The sequence below is a fragment of the Acyrthosiphon pisum genome, chromosome A1 (genome assembly GCF_005508785.2).
Source record: "Acyrthosiphon pisum isolate AL4f chromosome A1, pea_aphid_22Mar2018_4r6ur, whole genome shotgun sequence".
NCBI classification, from domain to species: domain Eukaryota; kingdom Metazoa; phylum Arthropoda; class Insecta; order Hemiptera; family Aphididae; genus Acyrthosiphon; species Acyrthosiphon pisum.
The window spans coordinates 3164237-3188088 of NC_042494.1; the positions used below are offsets into that span (position 1 = coordinate 3164237).

A 23852-nucleotide genomic window follows, 5' to 3' on the forward strand; every position below is an offset into this window, starting at 1 on the left:
ACACTCACACGACCGGCCCAAACTTTAAGCGGCCCACCGAGATTTTATCGGTAGCTCACCTAACCAATCCAGCCCTGAAGCCAGACAAAAGTGAAGGATTTTAGTTTGACGGATTTCAATTTTAAAACTGATTTTCATTGATTACCAAGTTTACTAGGTCTCCATCGAGGCGATTTTGAATATCTATTTTTAAACTGTGATATCCGTGAATAAAAATATGATGTTTTTGTACCTATTTATATTAACACATTAATACGTATCATGCCATTATGATGCTAACAAGAATTGAAATATTAAAAACGATGGAAACATAACATAGTAAGCCTGTTAGTTGTTAGTCAATCATAATCCGTTTTCAAAATTAAAATCTGTCTAACCCAATTCTCCTTAAGATGACGTGATACCCGCATGTGTTGTCTCCGTCTTACAAGAGCGCAACATAGCAAATTATACGCAAAACAGAACACGTGTAGCTCCGTTAGCTTAAAAATTAGAGTGAATTGAATAAAATCTAAAGGTAAGATTATTATCTAGACAACCTCATAAACGTTAGTATAAGAAGAACAAAACCCAAAATTAGAAAAAATATCTATTGCCCGTTTTGTACCAAAATTTCAATGTATATATAGACCTGGACCCAACAAAATAGGCGAAATAAATGAGCGAGGTTGGCAAAAACTTATGATGCTGTGTGCTAAAGGTAAGTATTTATTTTCACTTTTTTTTTGATCGGATTTTTTTTTGTACCACAAACATTAGATAAAAATAAAGTTAAACCTTTTTGTACATCGTTTGCAGCATTATCCATAAATTTGTTTGGTGAAGGAACGAATTCAGTAAACTCGTAAACTGTTGACCTTATATCTTATCTTATGATAGAATCTGCTATTTCTACTATTCTTAACCGTCCTTCGTCCTTATTTTTTTTTTTTTTTGAAGTATACCACGCTTTGGTCAAAATTTTAAATGAAGTATCCTTAAAACTAACAATTGCTTTTTTTCCTTGAGTGTTTGTAATAATTATGTCCACTCCATACTTCTTAATCAATTTATTTTTGAAAGTTCTCTCATCACACGTACCATTCATTTTTTCATATAAAAATTTTAATGTAAATTGACACTCGTTTTCAATCCCGATATACTCGCATACACCACTAAACGCCTTTAATGCATTTTCATCTTGCGGACGTCCCGTCTTCTTTTTTAGATTCTGAGTGGAACGATGAATGTATTGATTTTACAATGATGTGGGTTTTTTATTTTTTTTTTTATTTTTTTTTTTATTTTTTTATTTTTTTATTTTTTTATTTTTTTTGTGTCTGTGTACACGATAAGTAGTCGAAATAATGCTACGATTTTCAACTTCAGTATCTTGTTCGATCAGAAAGTGAATATCGTTTGGTGCATTGGGGAGGTCAAAATTTAAATTTCCCAGTAGTTTTCAAAAGCGCCGGGCAAAAACAAAAGAAAAATTAATGAAAAACGGGAATTTTTACCCAAAATTGGTTTTTGACAAAATCGATTTTGGTTTTTGATGTAACTCTAAAAAAAATGATATACATATATATATATATATATATATACATCAGATTTTCACTTGTTGTTTAAATTATCATTGTCTATACATCATACAACTTTCAAAATATTTTGGCTTGTTTTGAGCTGTTTACGGACAGTTACAGTCCAATTTTATAGTTTTTTATTTGTTGGGACAAAAAGCTTGAAAATGTAATACATGGGTTCTAATATATTGTTTGAATGATAGTTAAAAAATATTAAAATACAAATTCACAATTTTTTTTTATAAGTATTTAAAGTTCGAATTTTGACAAAATTTATCAAATTGAAAATCTAAAAATAATTTTGAAGTTAAAAATGTATATTATGTTTGACTGTTATGGCTAAGGATTGCAAATTTAAAACAAGTTTCCACGTAAGTGGTTATTCTGTAACCAAAAAATATAAAAATATAAAACACAGTTTTTTTTTATAGTTTTTTTATGTTCAAATTTGGACAAAAAACGATTTTATTTTTGTTTTATATTTTAAAAATATTTTTCATGCGTACTTTAAACCTCAACCTATAGTATATTATCATACACAAATAATATTAATTCAACTTACCGGTTACCGTATTATTAGTAATAATAATATAAAATATTTAATAACATAAAAATATATCCTTAGCTGACAAACCGTTTCCGCTCAGAATCGTTTTTCGTTTAGGTAGGTACATTTATATTACATCATTAATTTCAAATTTAACACCAACCATAACAGTAACCCACTTGTAACTTACTGAACATCAGAGTGACATTCACTTATTTTTACCTTTAAGTTTGATAATAGGTCAATTATAAAAAAGTTGACAACACTATATATATTATATCCAATTGGTTTCGCTGAACGCTTATTAATATCGGCCAGCCGTGGGTGAATATTGTTCCCGGTAAAAATTAAAAATGTAGGATGTCTTAATTTGTCGTTATAATATAAGTTTAACATTATCATTCGTCGGAGGGGGTAATTTGCCGATTACGGAGATCAACTTAATTGTTTAATTCTAAAATAATACGAGTATTATTATACATAGATGTAATTACTTACCCAGCTGTCTCCACTCTCCGTATCATGTAATTGTATTTAACAGCTATATAAGTACTGTGTTGGTCGCTACTTATATAACATTATTATGACGTATGTTTCGGTTTCCACGAGATAAAAACAATAATATAATAGTCTGAGCAGAATTTTTACTTTACTGGACATCGTCGACATTTTTCAATTATCTTCTTCATCGGAACATCGGTGTAATGGTTCGAAACGCATTTGTTGTACAGATAAGTATTAACTGCGAATTTTACTCATCTGCAAAACCGAGTAAGTATCGAATATCTATATAAAGGTGTGACGAGGTTCACGTTGATCTGACAGACGAATGTTTAACGATGTTCGATCCGGAAACGTACGCTGTGGTAATTACATACAATATGTATGAATAAAACGACGAAGGTACTTTTTCTGGCTAGTCATCGTCCCGTAAGAAACGTATTGCCCTTGCCAGACGTTTAAACGCGTACCACGTACGATACTCAGATAGGTGCGCACTTGCTAAAATATTATCTAATAATATATATATATGATATCAATACATATTTTTTTTACAGTTTGCCACGTCACGATAAAACCCATAGCTGTGTTATAATATTATAATATATTTTATAATACGTCCCACATTATATGTAAGTATTACCTACGTCGTATTCACGAGCTTCTATGAAAAGCGTACTTACCTACGTTTAAGTTTGACCATAGACAGTAGAATTCTGTAATTTAAATTAAATACCTCCGTTTTACCCACTGACTGATTCGACGATAAAAAAAAATAAGAGGTCATGACATCAAAATTATAATTATTTTAAATCTATAAACATGGATTTTATAACTGTTAAAACGTCAGACATAAAACTATAAAAGTCAACTATATTATGGGATAGTATTGATATTAATTAAAAATATACCTTTAGTAATTAATAATAATAAATAGCTACGAGAAATGTATAAAAAAAGTTTAATGTATTCAGTATTAATAATTCATATTACAAGTGTACAGTTATATAACTATCGTCTAAGGAGATGAAGTACAGACAATTGTTCAAATATTACACATATTAAAATGCATATATATATAAATGTATAATAAATAAAAAAAAAAACAATGATCAAGCACCAATTTTATTTTTTTTGATGAGTTTTAAATAGGCAATTAAAAGGATTTATATTTTTCAAACATTTAAATGAATTTATAAAGTAATTTACAAGTTATCCCGTGTAAGCATAGCACAATATTGTTTTATTGAATATAAATATATTTGTATAGTGAGTAAAGGAGAGCCTTCATACATAATTTTTATTTTTCAGGTAGATAATTCAAAACAACAAATGTATAATATAATTTAATGAAAATCTTAAAAACTAACAAATGTTTACAGGTAAATTATTGTTTAAAATTGAATTACTCAATCGCAGAAATAAAAACGTTATAATACATAACACGTTTTTTTCGTTAAATAGGTATCTATGTATAGTACAAAATATGGTGACTAATTTCTTGGAGGTATTGCAGGTTCGCAGGTACGAGTGGAAGATTTATAAGTGAAGTGATGGCCCATGGTGCCCGATGGATATTACACCTCCCAACGTTTACAAAATCAATAGAGAGTTTTTAAATCATCTACGATTTCAATTTAATATCAACAAGTTTGTTTATTATCACGTATATATCTTATTAAACAAAATTAAATTTTAGTATTTCTGGTAATTTACTAATAATATACTCATCTATACAATTTTCAAATTACTATTCTATAGCTGTAATTTTTTTCTATGTATTTTATACTAAATAAACTTATAAGTTACAGTAAAGAGTTGTTACTAAACTATTAAACCACCTACTAATATAACATTCGTACTTCGGAGAGTCCGTATTGGTTACTGGTCTTTTCGTTTTTGAAATATGGTATTAAGAAAACTCAGAATACAATAAATTATTAATATAAATTTATGTTTCTATTCATAATAATTAATATTAACAAAAAAAAAATAATAAGGTCAAAACTATATTAATTGTCTTAAATCTATGTTGTTTAACCGAACCAATATAGTTCAATTATTTTTAATACCTCGAGGTGAAAATACATTATGAAACATAACTCTAATGTAAAATTATGTATATGCGTGAATATTTATATATTTATGTATATTTACATGTACAAAGACGGGTAACTTAAAATTTAGATATTAAGTCAGTCAGGAAAAATTAGGAAAGCTGTATTTTATGCCTATAAGACAATATACTATAAATAGTACAAGTGTATAACATTATATAACTCGCCTGACTAAATAATTATTAACAGTATATATATTATTATATTCTACAACATTTTGATTTGGGTCAGTGGGGTCGTCATTTAGACGCCTGCAGGTGACTTTATTTATGACTACAAGTATAATACACTAATTCACATCTAGGAAAACAATGGTCATATTTTCAAATGAAATTGTACCACAACCTAACGCTGAATTTTCCAGACACGGGCAAAAATTAAACGTATATACGAAGATATTTTGTTTTCTACCATGACGATACCAACTTATAGGCGAGAATTAAAAATCATAATATGGACATTAAGTTACTGATTTTGAAACAGAGTTATTGTACAGTTAATTTTCACGGACGTCTTAACTTATGTACACATATTACACACGAACGAATGAACGAAGTCGTGACTTCATGACATTAGGAATAAAAAAAATACTCAATCATATATCGTTAATCGTCAAGATTATTTGCCTTTGGTAGTTCCTTCTTCCATCTGGAATGCTATGTTGTCCAATCCTAGACTTGAAAATTGTCCCGAACCTCTGTGAGTCTGTGTCCGCCTATCTAATATAGTTTTCAAGTCGAAGTCGTGCGAGGATATCCTGAAGTCCAAACTATTTTTTTTCTTCAACGCCTCAGATTTCTTTTCTTCGTCTCTGATCTCTGCTTCTTTTTCTCTCCGTTCCTTTTTATGTTCATTGTACATCCACCTATTATACAGGGTAAATATATTATTACAGGGTAATACAGTTAATATCCGAATTTTCTAACAGTTAGGTTGACATTTTCTAATCAAATCATATTATTAGCTATAAGTGTATCAAAGCCCATATTGAAACCCAAAATTAATTATTATTAAATTCATATTTTTTTATAAAACCGGTAAGGTTGCTCTGTTGTCGATTTTATACCTCGTCATTGATAGGTACATCGAGTAGGTCACTGTAGGACCCACATGACCACATGCCGATACTTGGTTGTGCCTCCCTCCCCCCTCGACAATGGAAAAAACCAATCCTGTTCTTATTCCTGTTTGAACATTACAATATTGACCTTGTTGGCATTTATAATTACTCACGTATAGGACCCGGGGCCTGAGCGTACACCAAAGAGTTACAAACATAACATTTATATTAACAAAAACAATTTAAACTAACTTACTGTTGAAACTTATAATAAATATTAATTAAGTATTTGTTTTTTAAAAAACATATTTTATAGATAAACACGATGTAGGACATCAATTATACTCACAGAAATATGAGAGCTGCAGGAGCAGTTAATGCGCCACCGAGTAAGAAAAACGCTCCAGGAACCGTCTTCAGCGTGGCCTTGTATACAGCGCTGTACATTGGTCCATAAATAAGGGGCACCAGAGCTTCACATACGCCAAACAGCGAGTTCACTTTTCCTGAAAGTATATTTGTTCGATTAGATACAAAAAATTCGATTTTAAAACAACCATTGCATACCTAGTTCATCTGGCGGTACGAGCTTGGAAATAATCGATCTCATGGCGATAAATGATGTGCCGTTTACAATATCAACAAGTGGTGCTGTAAAAATAATATTTTTTGTTATCACGGGTTACATTTGTTCTATTTTAACAAATGATTAAGAAACGTTTTGTTTTGACACTTGTATAAGTATAAAATATTATGGCAAATAACTGATAATAAAGTTATTATTGTATTATTCTCATAAAAAGTTTTTATTTCTCGGAAGCATGCAATATAATACGAATCAATTACAATTAACTTAACTATTCTTAAGATGATTGATTGTGTCCGTCTTGCAAGTTGCAAGTGCATGATACGGCAAATTTACGCTCAGAAGCTCACGTTTAGCATCGTTAGTTTTGATATTACAGTGAATTGACCAGTAATCAAACTTAAAAAGGTAACAACAGTTTTGTGTAAGTGAGTAGGTTTTTTACGATACCTATTTTATATTTTTAGGAGAGTTATGACTTATGAGTTGTGAGTATGATGAATATTGCAATCTAAAAATTAAAATACCGTAAAATACCGACGTACAAATTTAAAATACAGATAATATTCTTACCTTTAAGTTTGACAATAAGTCAATTTACACTAATTTTGAAACTAACGAAGCTAAACGTGGTTTGCTTAATGTAAATTTACTATGTTACGCACTTGTTAGTCAGAGACAACAAAATGCTGGTTTGGACGTGTAACGTACTCTTAATAGATAATTTTGAACGAGTTCTGAAAGTTATTTTTTTATAAAAACCAAAAATGAAATTTAACATACCTGCACTCTTTATTTTGATGAATACAACTCACTTAATATTTATCGAGTCGAATTAAGCATTCTTATCTATATAATATTATACTATTTCTAATGGTTTTCTTAGTTCTTACCATAAAATCTAATTTTAGAGCTACGAGATTGTACGACTGGCAAATTATTATGAAAATTATAGGACAATTATTATTATAATAGATACTATTTGTTTGATTTTTACATTACAAAATGTGTATGGGTTGTAAATAATTGTTATACAAATTATTTTTTACATGTACCTACACATAATAATATTATAATATTCGATTTTCAGAATCATATAATAGTATAGTTTCATCGTAGCATTAAGTTATTTTTCAGCCAGTGGTAAATAATTAGTATCTACCTACTTCCATTTTTATTACATTTTTTATTGAAATATAACCAACCCAAATAAAATACGAAATCCGTTGTGGCAAACGCGTAAACGAATCCGGCCAATATTTTGCTCATGCATGATATTACTCCAATTAAGGCGTCGTCGATTTGCAGCATGTGACTGAACACTCCAACCGAAAACATTGTACCTGTTTTGATAAAAAATTAAAACAATACACGAATATATTTTTACTAGCGTAAGAAATAAAAATATTAAAAAACTTAAAAATATAATTATTGGTGTATACATTTTGACGAACCTACAAGATTAGTAATCATTGAATACGTGGAAAACATACTGTAGTTCACTTCGTCCCAATTGAATCTTACACGTGTAAACAGATACATCACAGACATTTCACCTGTAAAATATTATGTTATAATTTATACGCTGAACTGTTGAATCATAAACCAAATACCTACCTATATGTACTCTTTGTACGATATAATATAAATTTATCTAATTACAAATAATATACAATATACAACACCCATAATATTTCATAATGTCTAAAACTTTGCGGGGTTCAATAAGTTAATAGTAACAAGATGAATTAATATTTGAATAAACTATGAAGAGTTTCATTTTTTATGCGAATACATTTTAAAGAAATATTTTTTTTTTACATGATATCTTAGAATTTATAGTCCATGGTCAACGTCTGCCGTATTATCCAAGATTATACTTGGCTCTTATCTGAATACAGAATAAATATTAATGCAACTGAGAAACTGAGTTATAACTTATACAGTTGTATTATTTATATAAATAATAAGTATAATTAATATAAATTAAGCGTAATTTAATTCTAATTAAATTACATTTACCTACTCGAATAGAGAAAAATGTTTTTCTATGTTATTGACATTATAAAACATAATTCATAATAAGTAATAGTTATTTAAAACTATTTGTTTATTGACAGACAGCGATGAGTATTTTAATTGTAAGTTATATGTTTTCAAAAAATTAAAAAGCTTTGTTCGGAGTCGAAGGACATAGTGATTAAAACAATTATGTTGTTAAAATTTGAATTTTTCTTTGCCATTGTTTTTCTTACTTTCTCATCTAGCGGGAATTTTTCTATTTTAAAAACAACCATAATGATGGTGTATATAGAAGCTATAATATTTTCATAACTGTATACATTTGACTTATAAAATAACCTCCAAATAATTTCATTAGATTAATATTTATAACTACTATAAGTAGGTAGATACAATGGGAAAGTAAAATAAGGTTTAATGAAATAAATCGAAAATTTGTATAACATTAGTTATACCTACTGTATTACTAGATTATATTACTCTTGAGTAAAACTACAAAATGTCGGGATCACATAAGAACTATATGGATAAGTAGTTTTTTAATTTAAATAAAACTCTGTACTGTAATACAATTTATTATGTATTATAGGGTTTATCCGAGAGGGAAACATACATTTGTATTAAAAAAACACGTAACTGTTATATGAATCATAGACGGTAGCGTTGATTAGATATGCATTTCATTTGTATTTCATATAGGAGCGGTAGATTTCGCGTATAGGTTATGTTTTACACAATTTATATCCGGCATAGTATATAAACGTAATTTTTATGCCTATCAAATCAACCTAATAAAACAATCTATTATCAAGCCGTCAGCTTTACAAATTTCAAGGTCGATTTAACGAGTAAAAAATGAAAATAAATTGTTCGCTCAATATAAAAAAAAATTATAATAATACTTCAAGCATATCAATTTTTTATTTGGATTTACTAACCATGCAAAGGGCCCATTACGACGATGACGACAACCATCAAAGCAATAATTCTTAGTCTTCGGTTGTACTGTCCTTCTTTAAATGTCACGCGGACGGCTTCTTTAATATGGCTCAGACTGAAAAAGTCCTTGAGGAAATCCACACAGGACGTGTCCCTCGGTGGCTCTTTACTCTCAATACTTATCTCTGGTTTCGTCTCCTTGATGAAAACCATGCCATATACAAAAGCAAATATGTATAATACTGTGGCTATGATGTATACGCCATAAAATCCGAGTTCTCGGAACAGTACACCAGATAACGCGGTACCGATGGGCACACCCACGGAACAGAAAACGTTCACTATACCGATTCTCAACGTTCGCATTTTCACCTGAAAAATCAAAACGAACGAATTAAAAAAATTGTTGCCATTTCAAATGCGGATCTCTGCAGTAGAAACATATTTTGTACGCGCTTTCTTATAGAAACGAGTAAATAAACGCGGATTATAATTAACTCCACGCGATTGACGTCTTATATTATCATGACAGTACCCATATCACAAATAGAACTTAGCAGGAAAATTACATTGTTGACAAGACTGTGATAGTTTGGATTATAGCTTGAAAGTATGATGTATAGGCACTTGTTTTTTTATACTAACCGTAGTCACGTCTCCAACGTAGCTGAACACGGCCATGAACATGGTCATCCATCCGCCAGTCATAGCTGGCGGTACGGACTCCACGAGCCCTGCCACCTCCATCGGGAGATCGTAAAAATAGTAAGTACAGACCAACAGGCCGATGCTGGTGAGGAATTCACCGATGATTGGTATCAGCATGCATGGCTTGCGCTTGTGGTTCCGGTCGCTCCACGACCCGATGAATATTATTAGAACCGACGGTATACTGCTCTGCACGATCGTCTTCCATATTATCATGTCAGCTACCAGTTCTTGCACCACCACCTCATCCTCCTTCGTGTAGTTATTCATCGTCCGACTCTCCAGCGCCGAGCATGTGGAGTTGTCCAGCTGGAGGTTCACCCGGCACGCCTTCTGCAAGTTCAGATTCTGTGTGGCGAGCGACGCCAGCACGCTGGACACTATATAGCATCCCAACATCGGCTCCACCGTGCAATGTTTCAGCATGAATTTGGCTTTTGACATGATGCTCATGGCCTGCCATGATTCGTGGTTGTCTTCTGGTGGCGACGACTTCTCGCGTTTTACCCCGCTAGTATCGTAGGTCATTGTGTTTTCGGGGTTGTCTGGGACAGTGATCAAACGTGGCTATGGGTTAAATCGAATATGTCCGACAGAAAAGTACACTTGGATTCTGATTCAAACATGTCGTCCGAATATCTAAAACCAAACATAATTTAAGTTGAAACAGTTGCTAACTACCCATTAGTCATCACACATCGTTAAAACAATTGTTGTAGATTCACATTTTACCTACATTTATTTTCAAAATAAAATAAAATCACGTTTAAAAATAAAACATATATACCAGATGCTACTTAGTTAGATAAAAAAAATCTATGAATATTATGCAGGGGATATTTACCAACAATGTCATATTTAAATATGTTTAAAGTTATTCATATTTAGAAAGCTGAACTTTATGAAAATAATAGAACGTTTACAAAGACTAACTTCAGATCAATCAACCTTTTTCTTCATGTAGTTAATTTTTAAGCGTTTTTGTGTCAAGACCATAATGCCTAAGAGAAAATTCTTTGCCGAGTAGGTAATTATAAAGTACTATAAGGAAGAACTATTGTAACGGCATTGAGATTAAAAACACCACAAAAATATCATAGTCAACATAATTATTTGAGGTTTAAAGACAATAATAAAAACGATAGGGAAAATACAACAACAAATTGTTATGAACCGATGTGATAGGTTTGTGGTGATACTTAATTATAATCGGGCGGGTCAATGGTCCACAGCAGTAACTTATAAACATTAAACAATGACCTTATGACACACTTTGTGTAACACCATTAAAGTGACAAACTATCTTGTATATAATAATGATCATTTTTTTCTCTCTTCATCTCTTTCACTCTTCATTACACTCTCTCCGTCTATTTTTATATCTCCGATCACGTAAACGTCTTAAGTTGTATTTTTTTTTTTATTTGTAATAACGTATACTTAAAAGCACGTAGAGACATAACTGGATAAATCATGGTGACCATTAATGACCGTGATATCATAAACGTTTGTCGTCTATATCATTACACAATAACGAAATTAGCCATATTAATACGAAACAATAATCCGACGATCGATTTGTAAGTACAGATGCGCAATTAGGATTTATTTTCTGAAATAACCCCCTAATACGAACCATATTTATTTGAAAAAACTATACCGTTTATTAGTTGTCATTATTAAACAATTAAACACAATATATTATGATCAGTCACGTCATTCTAGACTCTAGAACTAATATTATACTTTGGTGAATAAGGACGCTACTGTCTGGTTGTTAAGAAAGTATAAAGTAACTAACAGTAAGTAATAGTAACTGAACAAAATAGTTACAATTTTAAATTGATCCTTGGTTAATCTTTTTTATCGTCAAGAGGACGTTACAACTCGCGTTTATTGTTTCTGTCTTACAAGCTCGTGACATAGATAATTTACGTTTAGCAGTTAACGTTTAGTTTCGTTTGTTTTAATATTAGATTAAATCAATCAATTTTCAAATTTAAAGCTTACTCAATTCTCCTCTCTTTCTCTTAAAGAATTTTTCAATATTTTTACTAAAAAATGAGTCATAGATTTGTAAAATAGTAAAAAATATTGTTTAATGTTCATAAATTGCTTTAAAATGAAACATTAAAAACATTCACCAAGAGACCACAGATAATGTTGTTACCTTGAAATTTTTCAATAGGTAGATTTCTCTTAAAATTATTTGAGACTAATAAAAATTAAGTGAGCCACTGAACGCAAATTTGAGAAGTCATGCATTTTAAAACGGAGACAACAAATAATAGTAATTGGAGCGTCTTCAAATTTTTATTTTTTTTCAAGCCACTATCAGTTATTATCACTATATTATATTGTTTACCTGGAAGATTGATAATTTTAATTTAAAAAAAAAACATTTCGTAGAGATTACAACCTCCCCCTCCCTGCCGGAAATGCCACTGTGTTGATAAGTGAGTTATGTTCAATGTTCATATTATATAATATGTAATAAATAAAATATTGCACTTTCAAAAAGCGGGACACAGAATAAATGTAATTCATTAATAGTTGGACATTTTAAAGTACCTATTTATATATTTTATAATTGTTATCAATAATTAGAGTAGGCACATCTATATTAGCTTTTAGTTTTAAACAATTAAACGAACATAATTTAAGATTTGCACTTGACGAATTAATACAACTATAAGTAACTAAACTATAATTCACTGAACTGAAAATAAAAATTTAATTAAAAATTATATTAACCTTGAGTTTTGAACCACGCCATACGCCCAGACCCGTACCTACCACAACATAATGTATTCAATATTTGAATGTTGTACCTATTTTTAAATCAAATTGTATAGGAACGTAAAGTAAAAAATACATAAATGTTTGAACGACACCAGTTTTTTATTTTGTTTAGCTTATAACCCTTTTAGAATGGTTTGACTAACTGTATATTCTCTTTTTACCAAGGATTTTTTTAATGTACAGTGGTTTTCTGTTGAATTTTATTAACTATAGTTAGTATAACATAAATTAGCAATAAAAAAAAAAAATAGGTATGAGGTACATTTATCTAAACAAATATTTTTTTTTAAAAATGAAATGTAAGAATTTATTTTGTAGAATGTCTAGACACAAGTCAAATAAAATATAATCTTTGTGCGTTCAGTATTATAATAAGACTATTAAGGTAATAATTTAATTAATAAGTGATACCTATAAATATTAAAATATTATATATATATTATGTAAGCTCTCGAAATGCAAATGCAAGTGCCTAGGATATACCTATTATTCTTCTATTCAAACAATTTTCTTATGATCCTAGTGATAACAATAGTTAATCACATAACAACAATATAGATGTAATACATACTAATATAACAAAATATAAAAAATAACGGTATGGTATTACAACTATTACTATGTTAAATTAAAACTACGTTGGAAATACGCTTTTATCAGATTATTATATCGATTGAATAATTTGAGATTTATATACTGTATTATACATAATATAGTATTACATTGTATACACATTACAGTAACACAGTAGCTACATTAGAGGCTAAAGTTTATAACTAAGTAAAATAAATCTAATTTTCCTAGAACCTTGTAATTATACGTTTGTAGATTTTTACTGATTAAATACTTTCAAAACATTTTGGAAAAATACGCGTATTGTTGCCTATATAGGCCTACCTTATTATAGTACCATATTGTACAAACACCATTAGGCCCAAGCACAACACGATTAGTCTAAAAATACCCATTGCTTATATTGATATATTATGCGGATTGTATTTGTTCATTGTTACCACAATAAAGTATAATTATAATATTACTATACCTAGGAGCAATTAATAAATATCGAGTCTTATTATCGTGTACGATAAGTAAAAGTAATTAGGCGCATACGGTGTTTGTTGTAGTTAGTAGTCGTGAGGAGATTGCAACCACCACATTGACCTACAAGTAATATTAGTAACAGTGTACATTTAATAACATTTATAATGTTATAACTTATAATGTTATGCTGCTCGCAGTATCATCGGTATACACCTTCATCACAATATTGTTGTTGTTAATAGAAACCACTTATTATACAACTACAGCTGGTATTATATTGGTCTACACGTTAAGTTTGACATAATTATCCCTTCACAGAAATTGCGCCTTTATAATAAAATATCTTATATATTATGGCGAGCCCAGACGTTTTTTAAATCATTTATATTATACTAGACAGTTTTGATAATATTTTATATGGTAGGAGGTACCTATACTAATTTTCAATAACTTTATAATGTACATTTGTAATGCATTATGTAAATACCTTCTTGTTACCAATTTATCATCAAGTGGAATAAAATATGTTAGACCTTAAACGACTAAATATTTTAATTTTATTATAAAAAATATCTTTTTAATGAATATTATTATCCAAAGAACTCGTTACCTACTTACTCGTTTATTAATATTAATTTTTCTCGTTTTATTGAACTGACTTCTTACCAAGTACCTATATTGTTTTAACTTTTAAATAACTGTTTATAATCTATACATTCTATAGACTGGTACCTAACAACGTGAACTTTTTTTTATTACAACTGTGTAAATAATAATATAACATAGTTCAACTAGTTCAAGGCTTGATGATCCGGCAATTAGTGTTCTATGTTGTATGCGATATGCGAATCATATATTATTATATAAACCTGAACAACTAAATTTATGTTTTAAAACAAGAAAATATCTACACATCTCGTTAATTAAGATTATCATATGGTAACACTATTTAATCGAGTCGCTCGATCATAAGAGTACTGCATAATATGTTACAGTAGGTATACTTAAATATATATATATATATATACCAAAACCAATGAAAAATAAAATTAATAATTTTACAATAATAAAGTATTGTTTATTTTGTGATTAGCCATGGGGCTCATGGGAGTACGACCCAGTATTTCAGTAGCTTGGATTGTCTTCTCTCGCTTTATTGATAAATAGATTAATACAATTTTTTTTTTTTTTGCGCATAATTGTCGGTAGGAAATACCAACACTATACTTCTTACTTACTCACCTAAATGTCCGCGTCTCATGTTATACTACCAGAATGAATTTGCTTTTTGCAATTTCTACCAATAATATAAGTTTTCCACACAATAGATGCATGCGACTTCGCAATGAAAACGTTTCTTTTTCATCTTTATTTGATTAAATAACAGCTATTTTATCTATATTATATTTTTCACATTTATAGTTTTGTAAATGTGTATAAACAATTGGGCTTCATCTGTATTGTAATAAATAAAATTCCATTGTTAGTAAGTAGGTACACAATATTAGTTAGGTATTAGTATAATTTCGTATTATCTTTTCAATTGTTCATTTGAATATCTAAGTTTTTAAAAATAATCAGTGTCTATATTTTCATGAAATGTGCATGAAAATAACTCTGTGACTCGTTTGTGGAGGCCTGTGAAAATGTTCAAATTTTCAAATGGTGATAATTTTAAAATTAATTTTCCTAAAAATATCGATTTCGTTAAGATAAGTGACGATGAGTTATAGGTACTCACATTATTATTTAATGTCGTATATACCCTAAAACAACGTACTTATGTGATTTTAATATTAAACAAAATTAATTTAATATGCACATTGTACCTACCTAGTTTATGTACCTATCTTATTCTATATAGAATAAGATGATTTAAATCTATTCTATTGAGAGTCACTCCCTGTTATTTCCATCATGTTTCTATTGTACTATTGTCTTCGAACCGTAACTCTATTTTATTTTTATTTTGTTTTGCATATATTATGTTATAATGTGCTCATAAAATATCAATTAATCACACAAGTCATAATTTCATGAAAATCTCGGTATCGACCTTGTATAAAACAAAATTCGTAACACGCGAACCTACTGTTGAGTTCCTTCACATCACACATTTGATGATATTAGTAGTCATTCGGTGATATATTATATATTTTACATATTGGTCATCGTTGTGCTAAACTCGGTAACCTCGACTCTGCAGTATATCTATAAGTAGTTTTCATCGACGAAAATATTGAAAAAGTTAAGTAGGAAAAAGTGGTAGGTTACTCCCACCCCCATATAATGAATACCGTTCATACACCATACCGCTGTATAATATTTCAAATAATTATGAGTTCAAATTGCAGCTTGTACTGCAGAGTTTTGGCAACTTGTAAACGGGGGGGGGGGGGGATGGTTTTTAAGATAATGTGAGTTCTTACCTCCTTCCTAAACATTTTATTTGGAATCTAAATGACAATGAAAAACAATTGGTCCATCTGTACATAGCAGAATAGGTACAACATGTGTATACATATTATGTTATAGTAGCACATCATTTTGTTTCATATTTTTCCAAATTTATTATAACAGGTACAAATAAATATAAATATATAAATATTATGTGTGTAATTTTGATCAAACTCATCGATTAGAAACATTGGGTATTTTCATCATCAATGACAACAATATTCTGTCCTTGGCCCCAATCAAATCCTATTCACCAATTTTTTGTGGTCACAAATCACAACATTATAACAATATTATTCCACAGATAATAATACTCATAATTAACTCGAGAGATTTATTTACAATAACTATGGATTAGTACAATTTTTTAATTTTTTTTTGGCCTAAGTTTTGTTACTTACCTACTTAAAACCTTATTAACATGTTTAATATAATTTTTAACAAAACGCATGATATGTTTTATATATAAATTGAAAAAAAAAATATATGTGTATCAAATACATTATAGAAAAATAGTTACTGTATCATTTTATAATAATATAAAGTATTATTATTATTATTAAATGGTAGGTTGTATTAGAACATTTGGAAATTTATAGTCATTTATATTTAGTCTTCAAATTAAAATAGTTTCATGCAATTTCCGAACCGTTTATTTTTGAAAATACTACATCGGAAAATGTTGCAATAATTATAGATGAAGTAATGATCAAAATTACAAATACGTAGCCAAACATTTTCGTTATCTGTTGAATTCATTGATAAACCGAGGGTGTTGGAGTATCTTCCCAATAACATCAAGAAAATAAAAACATTTCTTCAAAAAGAACACTCGTATATATAATTTTATATGAAACAATTCCAAGTAAATTTGCGGAGATTTTGTCGTGTAAAGGATGTCATTACAGACGAGTTATAATTTTTAATTTTTTTTTTTATACGCGCTAAACAACCTTGATAAATAACCACACTCGGTCCCTTTATTAAATTAACTTTGACATCAACCGCTCAACGCCGGTAACTAGTAACGTGGTCCATAATCGCGATGTTTCGGTCGTTAAAGTTGATTTTTGAATTTTTGTCACAAATACGCGATTGTATTTCCTATTTTCTTGTACATGGTAGTTCACTGATTTTACACTGACATTTATGTGACAACTTATATTACCCCTGTTAACAAATATAATATATATATATATATATAAACCCTAAACCATATCATTAAAAATCATACTGATAAATAATCAAGAATTTTCGGTTTGTTACCTATAGAATAGGAGTTTCTTTAATGGGTTAGGTTACAATTTCAACAAACTTTCATAGTAATATAAATTAGACGTATAATGAGTATTCCTTTTTCTTATTCCTAGCTACTGTTTACTGTACTCATAATAAATAAACATTGATACAAATATCGGTCATTCTGGACGGAATTTACACTAAAAATAGACTCACGAGGACTTGCGATTCGAAAGTTCTAAGATCAACATTCAACGCGTGTTACATTTCTGTTAGGTACTGGCAAAAACCTACTTCTTCCATATCACTGCAGTCTTCAGTCCATAAAATTCGGACGCGATAAATGCAGTAAAACGTTCTTTTTCAGTGCTAGGAAAATAAGGGAACTTGTAACTTATTAGTTTAAACAAACTCTTTTGCTAACGATGACGAAAATGTTACGGTTGACATGAAATTCCCTACTTAAAAGTATTAAAAATATACAACCCGACCGTCAGAGTACACATTTTGTACGTTTAATAAACACATTTCCGTTCTTTTTACCCATTTATGAATACAAATCTTGCACTTTACCATTATTATATACCTATTTACCAATATCTGTAAATTATTTAAATCGCATTAAAAAGAATAAACCCTGAATCACTATGTCGTATAGTAGGTGTCGAGTGTCATTATCGAGTTGGTCATTGCAATGTTTGAATATGAATTCTATGATACATCATTATATACAAAAAACGATTCTGAGCGGAGATCAATAGTGCCATACTGCCATCCAATATAACTAAGGAAGTACATTTTATTAAATATGTATAGTTGATATAAGTAATTTTTCTAATAGCAAATCATATGGGTACAATATAGGTACAATAATTATTATTTATTATTTGAAATAATTAGCTACTAAGGGGATTTGATACTGTGATTTTCTGTTTTTGTCTAACACACGCGCGTGACTTAGTATTTTAGACATGTTTTTTGCAAAACATTCCAATTGGTCTATTGAAGCGATAAAAATTCTGAAAACAGATTTGAATTTGTCGTCAAGTCTACTTGAAATCGGCTTTCCCACATAATTTATATTATCCCCCAAATTCTTAAAAATTTCATATTAAAAAAGAGTATTTAAAAATTGTCATATTTTAACTTTTGGAGAAGTAAAATCAAAAAATCAAAAATATGGGAAAGTCGATTTCAAGTAGACTTGACGACAAATTCAAATCTGTTTTTAGAATTCTTATCGCTTCATTAGATCAATTAGTATGTTTGGCAAAGAACCATTCTAAAATCCTATGTCACATGTGTGTTAGACAAAAACAGAAAATCACGGTATCGAATCCCCTTAACAACTACGCATAGTATTCAATACATGCGCGTTACTACTACTATACTCGGCTTAAAATTGTTCATCGTATAAATAGCTTAAAATTAATCTAAATATATTGAAAATTTCATATCGTATATAGTAAATAATAATAAACGTAGTGGTTAAAAGTGTCAAGTCCCTACGTTTAATAATTACTTAGTACGACGAAATAAACTTAAACTGGAACTTCAATCGCTCAACAATGATGTGGCTTTGTGTTAAACTTTTATTTTCTAGTAAAATAAACTTATGAGAAAACGTGATTACATTTTAAAACCAAAAAGGCTCAATAACAAAAACTTTCAAATATCTATAAACAGCACAAAAAGACCTAAAATATTTTGAAACGACGCATCTATAAAATGTCACGAAATTATAAGATTCCAGTATAAATATTAGGTGACAAATTTAAGTTTATACATTAAGTTATTCATTTTTGATTTACACCCAAAAACTTAATAGATTTTGTCGAAAAATGGTTTCGCTGTTTTCCTTAATTTTTTTCTTAGTTTTTCTCGATTATTTTGCAAAATACTGGGCATTTTTTAATTTTGACTTCCCAAAGTAGATACCAACTAGATCCATTGTGCTACCAAAAACCACTCTCAAAGTTTAAGATTGAAGAATTTTTTCTACTATAAAAAGTGTCACCCAACACAAACAAAAATAATAATAACTCATTTCATTGTAAAACCAATACATTCATCGCTCTGCTCAGAAACTAAAACTGTGTCAATTTATTATTGAAACGTCTGACCCACTTGATTTTCTTCGTCTTAATCATTATATCCGTTCACATTACACAACAGGATAACAAAAACCCTGTGCGGGACTGTATATTAACTGTCTTAAACGTAACGTATAGGTTCAAAACATAAAAGCAAATTTAAAATAAAATTGTATATTGTGTGTTTATGTAACAACTTATTGAAATCAGTTGACAATTATTTTATTTTAATATTATTTTTGTTATACTCATACTTTATTATTGAATTGCTATTTTAAAATACTGTTTGAACAAGTTGCAAGATTATTTTTAATGTTAATATATGAGAAAAATAAAGATACTATAATAATTTATATTTATAACATGAAAAGTCTAATTAGTTGAAATTTAAAAAAAATAATATTTTTCAGACGTCATCATATAATAATAAATCGAGATGTTTTTGAATCAATGGCTAAATTGTTTATATTATTATTATCATATATCACACTTTCATATGTGGTAATAAAATTATCTAGCTATTGTTTCGTAAACAAAAATTAATGATAATAATATGCTTGAATAAGCCGCACTCTGTCAGAACTTAAAAAGGATCAGCTACAATAAATGTACAAATATGAGAGTATAACTTATAATAAGGTATGCATAACGTGTGATTTAATACAATTTGTTTTAATGAATTACCTAACAAAAAATATGTATTCATTAAGTTAAACTTTATATAAAACAAGAAATTACACCGAATAAACCAATGTAAATGTAATGTTACTCTATTCAATTTGAGGTATAAAATATTTTCGATTAAAAAAAAAATCGCAGATAAAGCTGGATAACGAATTGAAATTAAATTAATTATAACCAGTGTTGCTCGAAATAAATAAATTATTACGCGTTACACTTTTTAGGGAAATAACGTGGCTAATCGATTTGATAAGTACTTTATCAAATATCAATGTAAATGATTCAAATAAATATGTCTATGAAATGAATTTGTTCAATGTTTATGTACATTTTTTTTATAATTTTATTACCTTTATACCTACTTACATACATTAAGGTCAATGCAATATATTATTATTACTGTATACATTTTGCCAACTTTATTTATTGAAAACGTTTAAAGCGCCAGCCCAGCTGGATCACATGAACGGAATTCTCAGATAATAAATATTAAATAATACCATAGGTACGTCTCATATAATATATACTATATAGGTATAATAGTTGGATTGACAATAATAGTAAAGTGAAAACTCCGAACTTTAAATTGGCATTCGACGAAAACTCTGGGAAAAATGTTCCCCTATTTGCAGTATAAAATAATAATAACAGTAATATTATTATGTAACCTAACCTAACCTATGTATTATACTGCATCCACGTTGAGATTGCTCGTTCTGCGACGTATTTAATTTTAAATTGTTCTGTATTGAAACTGTATCATTTAATTTCTAGCTAGCTATATTATGTAGGTGTATATAAATGTATTAAAATAAGCTACTGATAAAAATACGATATCTGCAGCTATCAACACATTCTTTATCAAATTTTTTCTTGTGCCCAAATTAAATGGATACCTGCTTAATATTAATGAAATATGCGTAGGATCCATTATTAATATTGATAGTTTTGAATATTATGGTGATAAAGGTACATGGCGATAAAAGTACGTTCACCGGATATAAAATAAAACACAATATAATTTTAAATCGAATAAAAAAAAAAATCACAACATTTTAACTTTAAAAAGTATAATAATATAACAATTGCACACAACTCACTATAAGTATATATCGTGTTAGTTTCTAATTAGTAATTTATATATTAAAATTTTACAAAGCTGGGAAAATTTGTCGTTATAGAAGATAGGTAGTAAATATAATAATATAAATATTGTATTAAATACCTAAAACATTGTTTGATGATAAATTGTATGCCTATACGGTGTTAACCATTAGGCCGTTTTATGGGTTTTGGATAACAATGTTTTGTTTTACTTGATTTAGTGTTTCAATGATGAGAAAAGCTTTATAATATTTATATAATGAAAAAAAATTAATGAATAGTAAAATGATAAACATAAAATATTTAATTGGGAATCTGAAACTGTCTACATTAGGCACCCACTTATAATAGTTAATCGTGGTTTTAAACAGGAAGAAAAATATTATTGTATTCATACAACTATCGATTATAAACGTATTACATTAGTTAATTTGGTGGTACGAACAATTTTGATAAACATCATCTGCATATTTAGAAATGATAACATTATCCAGTGTATATAAACAATAGACGAGGAAATTTTTTTTTTATTATTTTCGTTAGAGGTCCACATAATTAACTTTTATTGTTCTATTATACTGAATCTGCGAATGTCCCAGAAACAATGTCGTGTTATGACATTCGACTGAAATAATAATATATCGGTAAGAATAACAGTGATAAAAATATTAAAAATAAAAAATTATGCAATAGTCCACTCAAAAATGTGTTGTCCCTATAAATAGGACTGTTTGTTTTAAATAATAATTGTAATTAAAATAAAAGAGTTTTACAAGAAAATGTATTATTTGGTAAATATAATATAGTTTTGTAACTAAAAAATAGACTAGGTCAAATTATTTGCATGCACTTAAAAATGTGACTTAAACCCCGACCATCCTTATAAATCATATGTTATACTATGTATTAATAGTTGTTGTAACAAATATTAGTATATACCTAATAAAATAATGACTAATAAAGAGCTTATACTTTAATAGATACCTATGTTACATATTGGTACATACACCAGTGAATTTATAAAAAGGCCTCGTATAGATCCTTGTACCTCAACAAGCACTAAATTGTTTGAGGTCTTTATAATAAAAAGAAGTTAAGTTCCGATCTTTAAACCCTATTGAATACGCACCTAATACAAGGTTAAAATAATTTATTAATGTTAATACAAAAATAACATAAGCATAACTACATAACAGATTAGATATCACTTATAAATTAGCTAAATTTATAGATATTTACATTGAGCCTAGGTACCTATACAATATATGAATACAAATCTTTTTCAGAAAAATTAAATAGACTCACATCAAAATACGCATAATTATTTACAATTTCAATTTAGACAATTTAGTTTGAAAACTAAAAATCAATTGTCACCATAACAAGATCAACAACTTTTCAAATCATAATTCTTTGACGCCAGTAATTTCGAATTGTGAATAAACATATAAAAAGCAAACAGTAGCAAGCCGGTATACCAATCATATATATAGTAGCATAGGTACCGTCTGCAACAAGTACATGCATTAAAAGTCTGTGCACGTGAAAGCCAAACAAAATATCGTTGATCGTATTTTAGGTGAACTTTAAAAATATAATTTTGTAATGTCTTTATACGGACATTTAATTCAAAAATGAAATTAACGATTTTCACATCCCTATTGGCAATGTCCGAGCATCACAGCAATATGTAATTAAAAACCAAAATAAAAAACCTTCAAAGACAAAAAAAAAACAACATATTATATACCACCCCTAATAAATTATACATAATATCAGTGATAATATTAAAACATATAGAGTTATCTTACCTTTCGTCCGAAATCACGACGATTTGCCGGGTACATGGTGCAGTAATGGATTCCGAAATTTGGAAAAGTCATTCGACTTATGACATAGTTCGAAATCGTCTTCACCAATCAAATGCTGTAGTGGGTATACAACGATATATTTTTAAATCACGAGTTGAATCAGTCGAGTCGTCACGAAAATGTCCCTTAGTATGTAACTATACTAATCGTGACCGGTGTACAACGATATTAAGTGTTATGTTGTATTCCTAGTCGCACGACGTCTTCTCGAAATGTATACAATATTGTATAATATTGAGCTAGTATAAAAGGTAGCTTTTCAGTATCCCCGGTTGCTCATACCACGGTCACGTACGGGATATACGAAATTAAAAAAACATATAATAATATATTGTCATCGATCATTGGTCATCGCGGTATAATAATATCAAACCGTGAACGCGTTAATATAATATGTATCGTGTGTGTACCACGGTGGCCGATCGACGTTCGACTTGTTGCTGCTGTTACGCGCTATACTACTATGGAAACAATCGACGAGTATCCACGAGTTACGAAGGCTGCTAATTTGTCGTCAGT

General features: G+C 29.0%; 1 protein-coding gene and 1 long non-coding RNA gene across 2 annotated transcripts; one reads left to right on the forward strand and one right to left on the reverse strand.

Moving 5' to 3' along the window:
* Positions 1-2232: 2232 nt before the first annotated feature.
* LOC107885142 lies at positions 2233-6214 on the forward strand. Its single transcript, XR_001680353.2, has 3 exons — positions 2233-3100; positions 3168-4260; positions 6104-6214. It is a non-coding gene; the product is annotated as an uncharacterized LOC107885142 (long non-coding RNA).
* On the reverse strand, positions 4259-23852 carry LOC100169628 (solute carrier family 46 member 3). Its single transcript, XM_001942573.4, has 8 exons — positions 23274-23852; positions 9980-10681; positions 9334-9706; positions 7828-7929; positions 7579-7716; positions 6355-6438; positions 6137-6293; positions 4259-5592 (listed from the first exon to the last, which is right to left on the reverse strand). Exons 2-8 carry the CDS (start codon positions 10568-10570, stop codon positions 5346-5348), a joined length of 1692 nt encoding a protein of 563 aa, XP_001942608.1. The 5' UTR covers positions 10571-10681; positions 23274-23852; the 3' UTR covers positions 4259-5345.